General features: G+C 35.8%; 1 protein-coding gene across 34 annotated transcripts in view; it reads right to left on the bottom strand.

Moving 5' to 3' along the window:
• LOC106875847 (coiled-coil domain-containing protein CG32809) overlaps positions 1 to 19,451 on the bottom strand; it is a 931,982-nt gene that overhangs the window by 146,779 nt on the left and 765,752 nt on the right. For 33 of the 34 annotated variants that reach the window (XR_016243094.1, XR_016243099.1, XR_016243098.1 and 30 more), the window contains 3 exons: positions 7,799 to 7,929; positions 5,191 to 5,266; positions 63 to 146 (listed from right to left, as the gene is read on the bottom strand). Coding sequence is in view for 27 of the 34 variants with exons in the window: in XM_052970538.2 (XP_052826498.1) it covers positions 63 to 146; positions 5,191 to 5,266; positions 7,799 to 7,929 (291 nt within the window). In the remaining 7 variants the exon portion in view is untranslated. Of the gene's footprint in view, positions 1 to 46; positions 147 to 5,190; positions 5,267 to 7,798; positions 7,930 to 19,451 lie in introns of all 34 variants that reach the window. The other variant, XR_016243097.1, reaches the window with a different exon arrangement.

Consider the following 19,451-nt stretch of genomic DNA (forward strand, 5'->3'; position numbering starts at 1 on the left):
GCACTTATATACTAGGGAACACTATATGGACAGATAAGGGGTCTACGTGAATGTAGGTGTACCTTTTCAGAGTGAACAGTGTGCCTGTTAGCTTCTTGCAACGTCGCAAAGCTGACTCCAGTCGTTCAGGCTGATCTTTGAGAAATCTGAAAATGAAAAGAAACGAAGGAAAGGGATATAATTAATAATAAGTTTGAAAGAAAAGAAAGATGAATGTGTTATTGGCAATGGTACATGTTTGTTACAGCTTCTAGAGTCACAAGAATGCCATTGCTTAGCCCCTGTTTCATGGTATTATATATTGGTGAGAGATATCTCTCTAGACAAGTGAATTGAGTAAAGTTGAATGAAATGTCTTTTATCCAGAGGTCTGACAAAATATCTGCAGTATATAGAACTTATGACCCATAAACCAATAGTTCACATATATTATTAACTTAATCTTTCTTTTACTCATAATATTCTTAAGTTGAGAGTAGCTATTGGTTGGAAATCATTTTAGGAAATCATTTTCCATCTGAAGAGTTACTAATTCATTTCTTATCACTTATATTGTTCCTATACTTTATAAACTTTCAATGGTTTTGTTAACCTAGCTTTAAATAGATACTACAAAGAAGAAGTCAGCCAGCTAGTGTTGTGAAAATTATTAAAAAATGCTTTTATTGAAGTTGTTAGATATTGAGATGCTATTAAGGTGCATAAATACAGACAATGCTGATACCTCTTTCAAAAAGAATCATAACTGATCATTTGCAATAATTAATTCATTTGTTCACTCATTCATCTTATGTCCCTTTTCCCATGCTTGCATGGCATAAATATGCTATTTGAAGAATTGTTTTACAACTGGATGCTTCTTGATGCTAACCCTTTATTCCACTTAGCTTTGAGGACACAAAGTGATGGGGTAGTTTGTTGGCAGGTGAGAAACTGCCAACAAGTGACTGCAGATGTAAACAAACAAACAAACACACGTACACACACACACACATACACACGTGCATGCACACACACACACACATGCTCACATGCACATGATAGTTTTCTTTCAGTTTCCATCTATGAAATCCACTGACAAGGCTTAGGTCAGCTTCAGGCTATAACAGAAGAAACATTTACCCAAGATGTCATGCAGTAAGGCCAAATCTAAAGGCACATGGTTGGGAAGTGAACTTCTCAACCACTCAGCTATACATGTACCTTAACTTTCATTGTAACAAACATACATAGGAGTGGCCCAGGAAGAAAAAAAGTACAAAAAAAAAGTAATGACCAGAAGTGACATTATTATGAGTGTATGAATGTGTAATGGTGGACAGGGAGTAAGTGGAATAAAGGATTTCTAACAGAAAAGAGCAAGGAAAATAGAGGGTGGGAAGCTGATGTGTATTGCTGTTAAGCATAGTTGTAAGTTGTATCTTTGTATGCATGTGTGTGAGAAACATTGCAGAAAAATTGTGTGTGAGTGAATTGCAAATATATGAATGTATGTGTGGGTATTTGAATGTTTAACAGGTCATAATCAATCCCTGTGTAAGTCTACGTATGTGTGAGAGAGTTTGTGTGAGAATGTATGCATGAGTACATGAGGTTTGAGCAGGGAATGAAGTAAGTGAATGTATGTTCATGCATGTGTGTGTGTGTGTGTGTGTGTGTGTGTGTGTGTGTGTGTGTGTGTGTGTGTGTGTGTGTGTGTGTGTGTGTGTGTGTGTGTGTGTGTGTGTGTGTGTGTGTGTGTGTGTGTGTGTGTGTTTTCAGAAAAAACCAGACAGAGAAGATGTATTCAAGAAAAATGATAATTATTATGGAATTTAATAACACAGAAGACATAGAGATGCAGGTGGGAATGGCTTGGAAAATTGAAGAGACAGGTAAGAAGCTTTTTGTGATCTGGTATTATTTGTAGCTTAATTGTAAGATTTCATTTCTATGTGATCAGATTTGTGGGAAGATGGCATCAACAATCCACAAGAGCTATAGAAATGATAATAAGCTATCACTTGGTGCAGATGTAAGCTGGGCAAAATAGAAATTCCTTAATTGATTGACAACCTGAGCCAAAAGTGGTATCAGTGGACAGGAACACAATGTGTAGCACCACAAACTATAAAATAACTGTTGAAATTCCCTTCCTTAGTCAGAACTTTCAGCTGAACACTTTACTAAACTAGCAAATGTAACTAATGTGAATATATGAAGCTGAAGATCTGATTGAAGAATACAACAGAACATCATAGAGTTTGAGAAACATAAGCTCACACAGTATTATTTCAAGCACACTTGGTTAATAAGTCTAAAGTCCTTGACTTAACAGGCTCTCAGAAAATAATATTCGGAAATCTAAGTTTAGAGTATAGAAAGAGTCCACTAAAATACATAAAAAATACTTTTGAATATTCATGCATATACCTATATGTCTGTTGAGGATTACAGTATTTTTGTATAACGATGTTTCTAATCAACATTTTCATTAATGACGCAAATTTGAATATTTTTCAGATATTTGTATGACAATTAAGGCTACAGTTATCATGTGTATTTGTGTGTGTGTGTGCGCGCGCGCATGCATGTGTGTATCATCATCATCATTTACGTCACATCCATTTTCCATGCTGGCAAGGGTTGGATGGTTTGACAGGAGCTGGCCAGCTCCAATTGTCTGTTTGGCATGGTTTATACAGCTGGATGCCCTTCTTAACACTAACCGCTTTATAGAGTATGCTAAGTGTTTTTACATGCCACCAGCCTGAGTGCATTTATGTAGTACTGGCATGCATGCATTTTACATGGCACTGGCACTTCAAGACAAAGACTTCTTAGCTGAGAGTGGGAATGAGGGCATTGCCATAAAAGACATGCCTGTAATTTTATTTAGCTTGGCATGTCTTCTCAAGTACAGTGAATCACCACAAATGCTGGTCCTTTGTCATCATCTCAGTGAAGCTCAGCATCTGAGATCCTTTCTCACCACTTCATCCCACATCTTCCTGGGTCTACTCCTTCCACAGGCTCCCTCTATAATTAGAAATTGGCACTTTTTAAAGCAGCTGTCCTCATCTATATGCATTACATGCACACAACATCTGATGCCTCTTATACTTAGTCTTCCTCTTAAATAATTTACACTCTGTTGTATGTGCACACTGATATTACTCATGCTGGCTTCATCTCTTTCAAGCCTTTGCAAATCCTCTGTAGTCATAGCCATACATAGGCAGGTGTCATACAATCTGCCTTTCACTCTGAGGGAGAGGCTCTTAGTTACCAACAATGGTAGGAACTCTCTGAACTTTGCCCAGCCAGTACTTATTCTAGCAACTATGCTTTCAGAACATCCTCATCCACTGCTAACTTAGGCACCTATGTAACAAAAACTGTCTACTACTTCTAAGGACCCCATCCCAGCCCCAAGCATTTGAGGAAGTCTATGCTCTGGGTATTTTTTAGTGCTTATTGTACCTGCACATTTTCACATGCAAAGACTATTTCCTGTGATACCACTACATCTCTTATGTGTCCAAAGCTTGCATTGGGTACAACATACGGAATTTCTACCAACACCCTTCTTACATATCGAGCAGGGCCATCTCTCTGAAGGGGCTTGTGATTTATCTGTTTTCCTACTTTAGTCTTTGCTAAATTATCTCAAGCCTTGCTTCTACACCAGAAATTTCTTCTCTAGGTCAGGTAGTGATTCAGCTATAAGAATAATGTCATCAGCATAAAATAGCTCCCTGGGGCAGCCAGACTCGAATACTTGGAGGACTATGATAAACAGGAGGTTGGGGAGCTGAGATCTGATCCTTGGTGAACTCCTACTTGTATACTGAATTCATTGCTACACTCATTGCCAACCTTCACTTTACTGACATCATCCCTTGTACATGGCTTCTACAGCTCTCACTAACCACTCATCTATCCCTAGCTTCTGCACTGACCACCAGATAAGGTAGATGGGGACCCTGCCAAACGCTTTCTCTATGTCAACAAAAGCCAAGCACAGAAGGTTATTTTTGGCTAAACACTTCTCCTGCAGTTGCCTAACCAGGAATATATAGCATCAGTCATACTTCTCTCAGGCATATATATATATATATATATATATATATATATCTTATTTAAAGATAATTATCTCTCACTGGATGGAGTATATTTTTGTTGATCCTAATTTGATGGAACAGTAAACTCTGTGTGTGTGTGTGTGTGTGTGTGTGTGTGTGTGTGCATGCATGTATTAGTATAAGTTAAATTATAAAAATAAAATCTAGGTTAAATAAAATGGAGCCCTCCATCATAAAATGGGAACTAATCCTTGGTTTTACTCATCAGTAGCCAATAATTTTCTCTAGAGATTCCATAATAGGAACTAATCCCAGTTTATCAAACAGCCATAATGTTGGCTAAAATAATTTATTATAGCAGCTTACCAGCTAGATAACTCTGTTTCAAGTAATGAGAAATTGCAGCAGAATGCTGAAGTGGAAAATGTTTCTACATCGTTGTACATACACCTTGATTATATATTTTATTTGTTTCTGTCATTTGACTGTTACTATGCTGGGCCACCACCTTGAAGGTTTTTAGTCAAACAAATTGACTTCAGGGCTTATATCTTTTAAGCCTAGTACTTATTCTATCAATCTCTTTTGCTGAACCACTAAATTATGGGTACATAAATACACCAGCACCAGTTGTCAAACAGTGGTTTGAGCAAACATAGACACAAAGACACGCACGTAGACATATATACGATGGGCTTCTGTCAGTTACTTATTTCTTTATTTCCCACAAGGGGCTAAACATAGAGGAGACAAACAAGGACAGCCAAAGTCGATTACATTGACCCCAGTGCGTAACTGGTACTTAATTTATCGAACCCGAAAGGATGAAAGGCAAAGTCGACCTCGGCGGAATTTGAACTCAGAACGTAACGGCAGATGAAATACCACTAAGCATTTCGCCCAGCGCGCTAGCGATTCTGCCAGCTCGCTGGCTTCTGTCAGTTTCTGTCTACCAAAACCACTCACTTTGGTCAGCCTGAGGCTATAGTAGAAGACATTTGCCCGAGATGCCATGTAGTGGGACTGAACCCAGGACTATGTGGTTGGGAAGCAAGCTTCTTACCATGCAGCCATGTTTCAGCCACAACTATCAATATTTACCTTAGTAACAAGTTATTGTACTTACTTCTCTTCTTGGATAATTATATCCATTTCTTCAGACATAATCTTTTTCATTTTGTCCTGCAGCTGTGGAAACTGGGCTATTAACACAAAAGACAAGAGTTAACATTAGCTTCAACATAGTTGCTTCATCTGCTTAATATAGTAGAAAAACCATCTACAAAAAATGTAAATCACATTTGTCATTTTATAAATTATGGTTACAGTATGAAGATAAACAATACAGGATGGCTATCGCTAAAACACCACTTGATCAGTATTGTGTATTTTATTGCATACTGCTGAACTATAGAGCTTCAGTAGAAATAACTGAGGCTTCACAAGAATGATAAGAACAGTGAACAAAACATCACACAGAAGACTGAAAATAAAACAATTTGAAGTATAAATTTTCTTTAGCAGCAATGAATATGGTTTCACTCTTTAAGATCGTCTGATATTCAGGATTTCAAAGTGCAAGTGGTTTCAGATGGATATAACTAGTGGTAAAAACTCAAGGGAACTGAACAGCGGAAGGTCTCCAGACAAGAAGCCCCACTGAGACAAATGTTTTGGCTGTTCCCATTTAAGAACTGAATCCAGGTCATTACTTCTAAGTACCTTTCTGCTGGCACTTTTTAGTCACTTGGATATCAGAGACTTGTGAATTTAAACCATCTGAAGATTTCATCTAGTTGGAACTTTTCTACATTGACTCAGCTTTCAAACTTTTTGTTATTCAGCTGAATGAAGAAGCATCTCATGCTGCTTGAAGAACAAAAATATGATCAACAGTAAATCTCCTGATATCAATAAATATAACTAATTGCAGATTATTCCTCAGCTCTAAACAATTTTACAGTCCATCTTAGTGCTAGATTTATGGTATTAAAATGCTCAAAGTGCTTTTTAACAAAATCTTTGAACTGGTAACCTAATAATACTTCACAGATTGATATAAAATACTTCTTTCTATCTACTAATATGGATATTCACATTGGTAGAGTGACTGCATACCTTTAGCTTTCTGATCAGAGTCAGAGTCAGAGTAAAAAATATCCTACTGCAGCTGAGGTTCATACATACGCAATCCCCATGAAACTTCTCATGGGCATAACGAAACAAAAGAAAAGTCAGGTAAGAGAGAGAGAGAGAGAGAGAGAGAGAGAGAGAGAGACAGAGAGAGAGAGAGACAGAGAGAGAAACAGACAGACAGAGAGACAGACAGAGAGAGACAGAGAGAGAGAGAGAGAGTGAGAGGACTTTAGGCCTTTTCAGCTTTCTCAAATTGAGGTATAGAGATATATGGGTGTGATCAAGGGTGCTAATGTTCTGTTGGCAAAGTTTTTACAGATGATTTTTGGTAACTTGTATTTTCATCATTAATTTGATATAATCGTTGCTGAATTGTTTATTCTTTATTTTTATATTTAACATAAATGTTAATTGTTTATTCCTTATTTCACATCTTTGATAATGAGTGGTAAAGAAATTGCAATTAGAGCCATTTTGCACTACTTGAGGAAAAGAGGATTGAGTACAAGGATTGTAGCAAAAGAAATTAACGATGTAGAAGGCACAAATACTGTCGATGAACATGTGGCCCAAAAATTCATTCAGATGTTTCAAGAAAGTGATACCAACCTCAAAAACAAACCAAGGTCAGGGAGACCTCCTTTGTTTGAAATGGTTGAACAACAGCAAAGCACAAGCATCCGTATATGGTTGGCAGAACTTGGTCAATAAAGCCCCATCAATTGACACTGCCATAAGCTCGGTCTTGTAAACAGATACTGTTGAAAAAATCCTCATGACCAATGGCCAGGCTCAATAGTGTGTGAACATTTGCACACAACTGAAGACTTACCAGCTGTTTTTGGTGTCAAATTGTAACTGGGGTTGAAAAATGGAACTATTTTCATAACCTTAATAGGAGAAATCAGTGGCTTCATTCCAGCCAGCTTCAAAACTTGTAGTTAAACAAGGGTGCTTTGAACAGGTCATGTTGGATGTTTGGTGGAATTTCGATGGGGTGTTGCATGCTGAGCTTGTCCCAGATAGTGATACTGTGAATGTTAAACTTTATACTCAACAACTGCAGTGAGTACATGATATTTTGAAAGCTTACTACCTGGCATTGATCAATCAAAGACATGCACTTCTATAGCTTGACAATGCTTCAACACACACTATCAATGTGACCAATTGCAAACTTGAATGGGTGGAAGTGCTGCCTCACCCTGCCTAAAGTCCAGACCATGCACCATCAGAATATTACCTTTTCTAAGCTAAGGCTTATTTCCTGCACAGATGGAGACTCGACAATGTAGATGGGGTTGAAAATGGGTGTAGGGAGGATTTTGCTGCTTCTAAACCAGCCAAATGTTATAAGCATGGAATTGACTTCTGGTACAATGATAACAACAGACAATAGAATATGATGGCATATATTTTGATGAGTAAATGCCTTTTGTATGTAATTTGTTTGAACTATTAAAATTTGAAATATGAAAAAACAGTTGGCTCAACCATGTATATACTAGAATGTATACACTTTCCATTAAAAAATACACATAATATACATTCATAACAATCTGCATTTATATTCTTATAAAGAAAAAGAAATCACTTACTTTTTTGCTCTGCAATAGCTTTTGATAGTTGACTTAGAGTTAGTGCCATCTTTTCAACGTCAGTTGAGTTTACACGACAGTGCTTTGAGATTACATCAGTGCGTACTTCTTCAACAGAATCTTCGAGTTTACTAGAATTTTGGAGGAGGAAGAAATGAAAAATAACAATGACATTAGTAAGTTTAAAACATTTAGAGAAACATTTCAGAGACTATTTTAAATACTATAGTTACTTGTGGTAGATTACAGAATATATTGAGGTATTGGACTATATCATGATGATTATAATGGTATATATATTAATAGATTATAATAAACAAACTATGATTTTGAAATGAGAGTGAAGATTCAATCTAAATAAATTAGGGTTATCAATGACCAGCATACCAATCCTCAACAATCACTCAAGAAAAGGTTGTAGATAACTTAAAATAAATTTCTACATGCTGTTTGCTTGTGATTCTCTAACCCTGATTAGCATATGAGACCCATGTTAGGCATGAACTATATCAGTGTGATAACTCATCTTGCACTCGGTTGTGAAACCTATATACGACATGAAGCAGTGAGATACTCTCCTGCTATAAGGACATTGAACAATGTAACCAACACAAGTAAAAGGCATCTCCTCACCTGGCAGAGATTTAGGTTATACAAAATCTACCAAGCAAAAAAAAAAAAAAATCAGAAACTGACTTTATTTGGAAGAGTGTCATAAAGTAATTACTCAGAGGATATAAAGTACAACAGTCTGTAACACTTAGTAAATACACATGCACACATACACACGTACACACACACACACACACATTTACATGCATTAGCACCAGATAAACTGTAAACAAAATAAAAAATGAAAGTGTTCTTAGTTTATCACGCTGATAAAATATACTATTTATAACTGGAATTGTGTCATGGGTATGGTTAGGCCTGTGGTATGACTGGCTTGTACATAAGTATGCTAAAGAATTATGCAAAAAAAGAAACAATAAAATATAGATGAGTCTTCAGACTATCTAAGATTTTACATAAGCTTGAAATAGATGTGTTAATTTTACTATGCTATTAAGCTTCTGCACAGGAAAAAGTTCATTTCTAACATGTTTATATCATATATAATGATTATCGTGATTTAACCTAAATTTCAACAATTTAAGTGATGTTAAAATGATAGAAACAAATTAAGAAAAAGAGGTTTTAAAATGGTGAAGACATTAAAGTGATGTATGAAATATTTCATATTGTTTACTTGGTTATGTGTTTGAATTTTTCTGGTTCAACTTTGTTGGTTATTTCCTTGAGGTTAAAAAATTAAATACTAGTAAAAAATTTGGATTTCTTCAATAAGTTTTACTTCAGACAGAATCATTAGAGAGTCAGAAAAATACCTTGTGTTATTTCTTCCAGTTTGCTATGTCTTAAATTCAAATGTAATTGTCTTTCCCTCCCTTCAAAACTGCTTGCCTTGAGCCCAAAATTTGAAAGAATTATTATTGCTATTATTGAGCGTGGTGGATTGACAGAATCTTTAGAGTGTTGGACAAAAGTGTCATTCAGATTTGTTCTGGTTATTTTGAGTTAAATCCTGCTGAAGGCAACTTTACCCTTCATTTTTCCATGGCTAATAAAATAAAGTACCAGTCAAGTACTGCAGTCAGTTTGTGCTTGTGTCAGAAATTATCATCATCATCATCATCATCATCATCGTCATTATCATCATCATCATTGATTTGATTTGTTTTAACTCACGAGCTGTGGCCTTGCTGAGGCACAACCACCACCACCACCACCACCACCACCACCATCATCATCATCATCATCATCATCATCATTATTATTATTATAAAGGTAGTGCTGAGTGCAAATTTCACAGAGGTTGACTTTATCTTTCATCCTTTCAGGGTCGATAAAATAAGTACCAGTTTAACACTGGGGTCAATGTAATCAACTCATCCCCTCCCCCAAAATTGCTGCCCTTGTGGCAAAATTTGAAACCATTATTGTTATTATTATTGTTGCTGCTGTTGTTGTTGTTGTTGTTGTTGTTGTTGTTGTTGTTGTTGTTGTTGTTGTTGTTGTTGTTGTTGTTGTTGTTGTTGTTGTTGTTGTTGTTGTTGTTGTTGTTGTTATTATTATTATTATTATTACTACTACTACTACTACTACTACTACTATTACTATTATTGTAAAGGCAGTGCTGAGTTCAAATTCTGTCAAGGCTGACTTTGCCTTTCAGCCTTTTGGGGTCAATAAATTAAGTACTAGTCAAGTACTGGGGTCAATGTGATCAATTTTTCCTTCCCCCCAAATTTCAGGCTTTGTGCCTATAGTACAAAGGGTTATTTTAAAGACAGTAGATTAGCATATTCATAGGATGTTGGACAAAATGCTTGTGGTAATTCTTTCAGTTCTTTACATTTTGAATTCAAATTCTGCCAAGGTTAATTTTGCCTTTTATCTTGCTAGGATCAATGAGATAAGTACCAGTCAAGTACATACCAAAGTTGATATAAACAAGTAACAGTCCAGTCTCAAATTTGCTGGCATTGTGCTTAAATAGAAATAATAATTATTATTATAGGGTAAAATCTACCATAAATTAGAAATTCTCAGTGAATTAGTCAAATTTCAATTCTCATTTCTTCTGTCTTTATGTTCTGAGTTCAAATTCTGCTGAGGTTGACTTTCGGGGCTGATAAAATAAGTACCAGTTGAGCACTTGGGTTGATGTAATTGACTTACCCATCCCCCTAAATTGCTGGCCTTGTGCCAAAATTTGAAACCAGTATTTAGCTATGCTTCTTTACTTTCTGAGTTCAAATCCCACAAGGATTGACTCTGCTTTTCATTCATCATGGATGAATAAAATATATACATTAATTTAGGGATAACCATACACCTACTCTACAACTGCAAACTAGTTCGAATCCATACTGTTATACTTTTGATTTCTCAACACCCTACATAAATCCACCTCCCTTTCTACTGTAATCCTGCTCAGTCAAAGAAGCTCTTTAGTCTTAAGAGTTATATGGCAACCTTACTAGTACTGGTGCCATGAAAAAAAAAAGCAGTACACTCTGTAAAGTGGTTGATATTAGGAAGGTTACCCAGCCATACAAACCATGCCAAAGCTGAGACATTGGAGCAAGATGTGATCCTCCAGCCCACTGGATCCTGTCAAACTGTCCAATGCACACCAGCATGGATGATGGACATGAAATGATGATGATGTTCTCTACCAAAACATTCATGGCCTAATAAGTAAGAATTCAGTGTTGTTGTTATTATTATTATTAAGCTAGTGCATGTTAATTTAATTATCAGGAATTTTATCTTGAGGTGACAAGCCTTCTCAAATCTCAAGAATTTTTTTAAGGATTCTTACAGAATATAGGATGGTACTTTCCGTAGATTGACAGCCTCTTGTGTAGCATTTTGGATGTTGTGCAAAGTGCACCAATTACCATCAGAATAACTGCTGTCTTAGTCTTCTTCAGTCACTTCAGCTCTGGCCAGATCCTGATATTTCTCAATTTTTTCAATTTCTTTGGTATCAACTCTGTTACCATAGAGAATTGCAAAGTCTATGATCTTATACTGTTTCTTTTATTTTGTACTCTGTAATTATATCTGGTCTTTTTGCTTCAATAATATGGTCATTCTTTATGAGGAAAGTCCCATAAAATCCTGTAATTCTCATTCTCTATCACAGCCTCTGGTTCATGTTCATTGCACTTTTCTGTTATTCTGAAGCCACACACTCAGCTAACATCCCAATGCACTCTTTTGCCTACACAGTCATACTTGTACTTATACTTTTTTGTGCTAGCTTACTGCACTCACTCAAAAGATGATTGTCTCCTTTCCTGCAGATCTTTTGTTGATCTTTGCCTTAATCAGGTTTATTCTAATAGCTTGTTCTTGAGTAGCTATAATTAGCATTTCAGCCTCTCATTTCAGACTCCTGTCTGTCAGCCAGAGCCAAGATTCTTTACTTCCAACTTTCTTGGTTTGTTATATGAACTGGCTACGTAATTCTGTTTCTTTCTACTTGTTTGTTCTGTTGCTCTTTCTCTCCTTAAATTCTCCTATTGTTTCAGTAGGTTTGGGGCATCTCTAGTTGCCAATATATCCTCTCTTTACTCTGCACAACATAATTTTTCAGTCCCAATATTGCAATACTTATAGTATCTTCTGTGTTCAGTAATGCTCAGCCACTTTCTTTTCTTAGTAGGTAGAGTCTGTCAGTTTACTTTTAGGATGGTATTGTTCATCATGAGCAGTTTTCTAGTTCTGTAACTCAGCCTTGGTCTATTTCAGAAAGGGAGTATCTCAGTATTGGCATAGCCCTTATATTTATTGCTTTAATGATATTCCCTCCATTTAATTTTGTTTTGAGCATCTTCCTAATTCTCCCCATGTACTCTTTAGTGATTTTCTGTCTCACTTCTACTTCCATTATTCTATCATTTTGTAGCACTCCTAGATATTTGTATCCTTAATTATTCTGCGACAGTTATGGTCTTTCTTATCTTTTTTTATTTTGTATATAGCTTGAAGTCATACATATAAAGAAGGTGATTTATTTTCATGTTGGTTTTAGTAAACTCATAGGCAGGCATGAATTAAAGTCTCTTTTAGATTTCATGTTGAATACAGAGTATATTATCAAGACATAATAATGAAGAATGGAGAGTTATACATCTTTGAAATTTATTTATTGAAAAGCAGACTAGCAGTCCCCCTTGATTTCTTTCTACACCATTTTTGTTCCTCTGGCAATAAATTCCCCTTCTCCAGAAAATTATATACTTCATCTGCTATGAGGCCAGTTAATAACTTTCAGAGTAATTGTAAACAAGTAATAGGTCTATAATTATTACTTCACCTTTCTTTTCTTTCTCCTTCTTTTGTCATCCATGTTGGCATTCTATTTTCTATGCAGTAAAAAATGGTCATATATAACTGCATACATGAGAGATTTTTGAATCAGAATCCCTGAACACCATCTGGTCCAGGGGCTTTCTAGTTTGGTATTTTCTTGATCATCTCTTTTATTTTCTAATCTGTAATTGTTATATTTTCTTGTGCCACTCCATCTTCCATTTCTCTTTTAAAATTCCACAGCTAGCCTGATTTTATATTATGCTGGACTTCTTTGCTCCTGATTTCTGCTGCTTCAGCACTGGGCATATGATTTTCTTGATGCTCCTCTTCATTGTCAGAATTTTCTTTTGTTGTTCTTCAAAAGTCTATTCTGCTGGTACTGATTTGTTCTCTGTTGGTATTTGTCTTTTTTACCTAATAGCGCTTTGATTTTTTTGTTTTAGTTCTACTTTAACTACTTGCAGTCTTTCAAGTCTCATGTTGCACTTCATTTGCAGTTGCTACTGTCTTTCCTTCACTCTCTGTTTTTTTTATGGTTGAACATATCCATCCAAGATCTCTCTTGAGCTGTTCAATTTGGTTCTCAAGCTTTTGTTTCCACCATGGGACTTTTTCCTTTGGCTTAGAATTTGCACGACAGAAGAAGCTGTGTAGCCTATAAGGTTGTTCAGATCTGTTATGTTTTCACTGTAGATTTTTGTTAATAGCTTTTTCACTTAGTTTTCCTCTTTTGATTTCTCTCAGAGCAGGAAGCCTTTTCCTTTCACAATTTTGTGCTTCATTCAGGTGTTGTAAACTCCTTCCCTTCTCTGTAACAATCTTCCTTTCCATGAAGTAAAATTTGTCTTCAACCAGGCAGCTGTTTCTTTTGTGGGGATCTATTGGTCCTTCTAATAATCCCTGTTCTTCTGTTTCCTTTTCTTTGTACTCAGCATAGTCATGTTAAAACTCTTTCACTATTGTGGAAATCTCCTCCAGTCCCAACTGGGATAGCCACTATCTTTTCACAATGAGATTTTTTTTTGTCTAGAAGTCTGTGTTTTACGGTAGGGAATGTGTTTCTCTGTCTATTTTTTTGTGCATTCTTTTCCTGTACTCTATTTTGGTGTGCTCACGTCTGTAATAGCATTCCATTACAGTTTTATTGTTGCCTTGAGTTCATATTCTCCTAACCTTTGTAGCAGTATTTGGATAATGGCCAGGCTCACCCAGCTGTGCAGTAGAACACTTGCCATGCAAAGACCTTCACTTGGGGTTCAGGTCTCACGAACACAGTTGTGATGATTTTTGTTGGATACTGCATTCATAAGTTACAACCACCAGTTGTTTTTATTGAGAAACCATTTCTAGTGGGTTGCCAGCCATAGCTAAAGATACCCTCTTCCCACAGTGGGAGATTTATCCCCATCAAGATGTTCTCTGCTGTTTTGTTCTTGGGATATTCATTTGTTATTACTGCTGTCCTAAGTGGTAATGACTTCATCAGCAGTACTACTAGTAAAGAAATACTATTAGGATGGCTGTTGACACTTCAGAGTTCATCTTCTTTTTCATTCTGCAGGGTAATGAAATAGCAAGAAAAAGCACCCTCCTCACAAAACACACTCTGTGGGGCTGCTGTTTTAGTCACCAATGGCTCAACTTTCATCATCATCATCATCATCATCATCATTATATGTTTAGCTTTTGCTTTGTATTTGCACAAGTTTTTTCTTTGTTTTTGTTATCTACGTAGGAAAATACAGAAATTACGAATCTGGGAAATACATATATTTTTTATACTTCAATTTTTCTTGAAGAAACACTCAATGCCCCTTCCCCCACCTCGTTCACCCATCACCTACTTGCTTTCACTTTTGTCTGATGTTTCCCACATGCTTAGAATTCTACTGAAGTAGCAAACTTAAAAAATACCAGACCACTGTCAGAAAACCCGACTTGCTAGAAACAACAGGTAAATTACATTATTTCTGAAGAAACTTCCCTGCTTTTCAGAAAGCTAAAAGTGAAACATTGGGAGTGTGTAGCTTTTTGAAAGTGGTGAGGTGATGGGTAAAATTCTTAAAGATTCGTACTCTCTGTTTTTTCTCCATGGATTACCAAGAAAAAATATTTGAAAAAAGTAAAAAATGAATTTGGTGTGGAGAGGGAAAAAATTAAAATATTGAGAACGTGTTTTGTGGGTGAAATCCTAATGCCTTGTATCGCAAACATAAGAATCAGAAGAAATTTAGGAAAAAAATAAGGCAAGGGAGCAGAAATGTCAACTTGGACATGCTAGAAAGAAGAGGTAAAGGACAGGATTTCTGGGAAAACTTTCTTTTAAGTTTATATCAACGATCAAAGGTTTTTATATCAAAGGTTTTTAAATACGCTCATCACAAACACAAATTACACAATAGAAAAAGATAATTTTAATTGGATTTGAGCTTTAAATTTGCGCATGCACACTGCAAGAAATAACATAATTTGCACAGAGGTTTTACCTAGAGTGTGTGTATGTGTCAAAGGAAGTTATTTTCCTTCGTTTGAAGAAACAAAGTTGTTAACTCAGCATATATGGAATCATATGATTGTTCATTAATTTCTGTAAAATTCTTTTAATTTATTTATGCTTTGAAGAGAGCAGAAATTGAAAGAGAGGATAAAGAGAAAAGGCGACATTTACTTTGAAGTGAGAGGATAAAGTAAAAGAGAGGAGAAAGTGAAAGATGTATGTGTATATGAAATGGACGTGTGTGTGAGAGAGAGAGAGTGAGTGAATGAGTGAAGGTGTGTGTTGTGATGTATGAATTTTTTGCATGTATGTGTAAGCATCAGGCAGAGGTAAAGAATATGTACACCACCCGTTTTTGGCATAACCCTAACCCTAAACACCGGGTATGTGTATTCTTTACCTTCGCCCATAAATACATATGCATACATTTTTTTTTGTGTGAGAGAGAGAGAGAGAGAGAGAGAGAGATTGAATTTTCTCATAACATATAGCGAAATGGATGTCTTTTAAGGCAATTTTTTTTTGTGGCTTATTTTAATACAATATTTATGTGTACATTTTCATAAATGTTTGTCTGAGTAGATTTCTACGCATGCGTGAAACATCAGACGAAAGTGAAACATTAGAAGCAAATTGAAATACTGTCCGAAAATGACCTCAAAATTGTGGAACTCAACGTAGTTACCGAAGTTTTTTTAGTTGTGAAAAAGAGTTGTTGAGTGAAAAACATAGTTTATTTGGTAGATAGATAATAAACAGCAGCAGCCATGTTTTGTTATAACTCTCAAAGTTGTCAACGAACTGTCATCTGATCAGCTGTTTTGTTCGCTAATTTTTTTTTAAGTGAAAGAGAGGAGAAAGTGAAAAATGTATGAATTTGTATATGAAATAGATGTGTGTGTGTGTGTGAGAGAGACAGAGAGAGAGAGTGAGTGCCACTTATACATGAGAACACACACGTTCACTCACTCTCTCTCTCTCTCTCTCTCTCTCTCACTCACATGTACATACAAAAAAGATGTATGCATATGTATTGATATGTATGTATACATGACAACACATCCCTTCAGTCACTCTCTTTCCTCACTTCCTCTCTCTCTCTCTCTCTCTCTCTCTCTCTCTCTTTCTCTCTCTCTCTTTTTCTCTCTCCCTTCCTCTCTCTCCCTTCCTCTCTCCCTTCCCCTCTCTCCCTTCCTCTCTCTCTCTCTTTCTCCCCCCCTCTCTCTCTCTCACACACACACATCCATTTTATATACACATACATACATCTTACATTTTCTCTTCTCTTTCACTTTTAAACAAAAGTAAATGAATAAAAATTTTTTTACAGAAATTAACGAACACACATGACAGTTCTGAAAGTCAAAACGAAAGATCACCTAAGCAACTTTCAGATGGATGGGACTAATTCGGAGAAACATTACTTTCATTATTCACACATTGTCAGTCTTGTAATCGAACACTGCAATTTTGGTTCAGCTTGAAAATGTGAAACTATTTTCACTTTCTAATGAAACCTGGTCATTGTAACTATCAATATCAGTGTGTTTCACTGTTGGGTGAAGGGCAAAGTCACAAACATGTACTAAGACTCACAGACATACATTAATACACACTTCAAGCCTATCTCTGTTCCTGTGTGTGTCTGTCTGTGTCTTTAGGTGTGTGTGTTTGTGTGTGTGTGTCAGTCGTCACAAAAATGTATGTATACTGACAGGTACAAACACCGTCACACACATATACTTGTCAGTGATTGGCCTAATGTATGTAACGAATGCACGAACACATTCATATAGAAAATGTGACGTCATTGTCGTTGTGGTGTTGGTAAAAGATGTTGTTTACGATAGGTGATTAAAAGAAAAATGATAATGTTAAATTTTTGTAATGCAAATATGTGAATGAAAATATAGTTTAGTTGGTAGCCAAAAGCTTACTGAATCTTTTGATACCCCATACGTCAAAATCGGCAACTCGGTTTGGAATGCATAAGGAACATATGCACACACACATACACACATACAAACTCTCTTTTATATATATATATATATATATAGATAGACCTGTATGGGTGTGCATTTGCTTTTCATGCAAAAATAGCTGTGTGAATTGCTTCCATATTTGGGATATATAATAGGGTCTTCAATTTATTTTTATTATTAAAAATAAACAATATTGCTTTACATATATGATTCACTTCTTTAAAAAGGTTTCTCAATGTCAACTTCTGGTATTGATGGCGAAATTTTCTGTTTTCATTTGTAAGATCTCTCACTCTCTATTTTAATGTTTTCATTTCAAGTTTTAATTTGCTATTTGCAAACAAGTATGATAAATTACTGAAAGAAATATTTAAGTTCACAAATTTAAATATTCAGTACAGGATTGTTTTTAATGAGCTTTTATTTATACGATTTTTTCATTTCATTCATTGTTTGCAAAGTTCTCTCTACCCCACTCTCTGTCTTTCTCTCTCTCTCCCTGACACACACACTATCTCTCTAATCACACTAGATCTGTAATATAAATACAGACATACACACATACTCTTGGGTTGATTTCATTATTACACAAATGTCACATTAGAATTTTGCAATTCAACATGGTGAGTGCAGAAAACTATGGGTATTTTTCGCTTGAACCTGCCCATTTTGTTAATTTCCATAAATTTTTTTTATCTATCTACTTTTTGCATGCTGTGTTCAGCTCTATGTATTTGTAGTCAATCACACACTCCCACATGTGTTTTTGTATGTGCATTTTTATACATTTATGTATGTGTGTATGAGAGAGAGAGAAAGAGAGTGGGTCAGTCAAGGAGTGTGTTGTCATGTATATGTACATACATAAATACATATACATACATCTTTGTCAGGGATGTCACTAAGCTCCTGCAATCCCTGCAGTTGCAGGGGGCCTCCGCAGTTGAGGGGCCCCATGTTAAGATCAAAGTACGTAGATGAGTCATCTATTTGCTTTGGTTAAGATGTTGAACATGAATTAAACTATCTATGTTAACTGAAAATTTCAAGAAATTAAATGGTAATAAATTTTACCAGCAAAAGTTCTTGTAAAAATATTACATTGTACCATGAACATGTACCAGACTTTGTGGATTGTCTATGATATCTATTGAACATGAACTCAGCTCTCAGCTTGATTATTCTGAACTGATCAATGATTTCATGAAGCGAAAAGTGCGTTTGTCTTTGGAAGTTGCCTGGATTATAAAAGTGCTCTTTTATTTATATCTGGAAGTTTTACTTATTGAAATTTGTAATAGACCTAAATAAATTTAACTTGTACTTTTAAATATGTTCTTTTGGATAACGTGAAATAAACTTCTGACAGAATAAAGTAAAATATAGCTATGAATAAAAGGTGCATAGATAATGAATTTTGATTGAAGGGATGGGGCCTCAAAACAAAAAGTTGCAGGGAGCCTCTAAAAGTCATGCGACAGAGCTGATATTTGTATGTATGCGTGTGTGTATGTATGAGAGAGAAAGAGAGAGAGAGAGTGATGCCTAAGTGGTGCTCAGTTTCTCTCTCTCTCTCTCTCTCACACACACACACGTACACATACATACAAAAAGATGTATGCATATTTAAGTATGTATGTATACATGACAACACACCTCTTTGCTCTCTTTCTCTCTCTCTCTCTCTCACAGACACACACATACACACACATCCATTTCATCTGATGTTTGATACTTTATGTATGTATGTGTGTGTGTGTGTGTGTGTGTGCATGCACGTGTGCATGGGGCATTCTGCAATCGCCATTTATTTCAATCACTTTTGTGAAGATATTCATGTAACTCAATTTTTCATTTAATCCCCATTTTAATTTTCCAAAATAGTTTCTGAGAACAATGTTCTCACTCTCCAGGAGAGGAGACATGGTAGATGTAGATGATCAATATTCTACAGTGAAGCAAGGATGAGTACAGGTAGCAAGAGTCAATGTTGAATTCTGCAACTCTGTTAACTCTATTAAGTATGTTTGCAAATATATAAACTTAGATGCTGCAATATAAACTCTTATGCAGAATGGCAGTCAGCAGATAAATAAAAATGACAAAGGTGCACAGTATGACAGAAGATACATCAGTACCAATGAGGTTTTTGGCGCATCTTCAATTTTCCCATTCATAAGCGGCACCCAGCCATCATTCATCTGAGTGTCCATCTGGAGAATGGCCACAAGGTTATCTTTACAAAACAAACAGCCTTGCAGCAAGCACTTTGTCTGAAAGAAAC

This window comes from Octopus bimaculoides, chromosome 9, assembly GCF_046866305.1.
Source record: "Octopus bimaculoides isolate indiv1 chromosome 9, ASM4686630v1, whole genome shotgun sequence".
Taxonomy (NCBI): domain Eukaryota; kingdom Metazoa; phylum Mollusca; class Cephalopoda; order Octopoda; family Octopodidae; genus Octopus; species Octopus bimaculoides.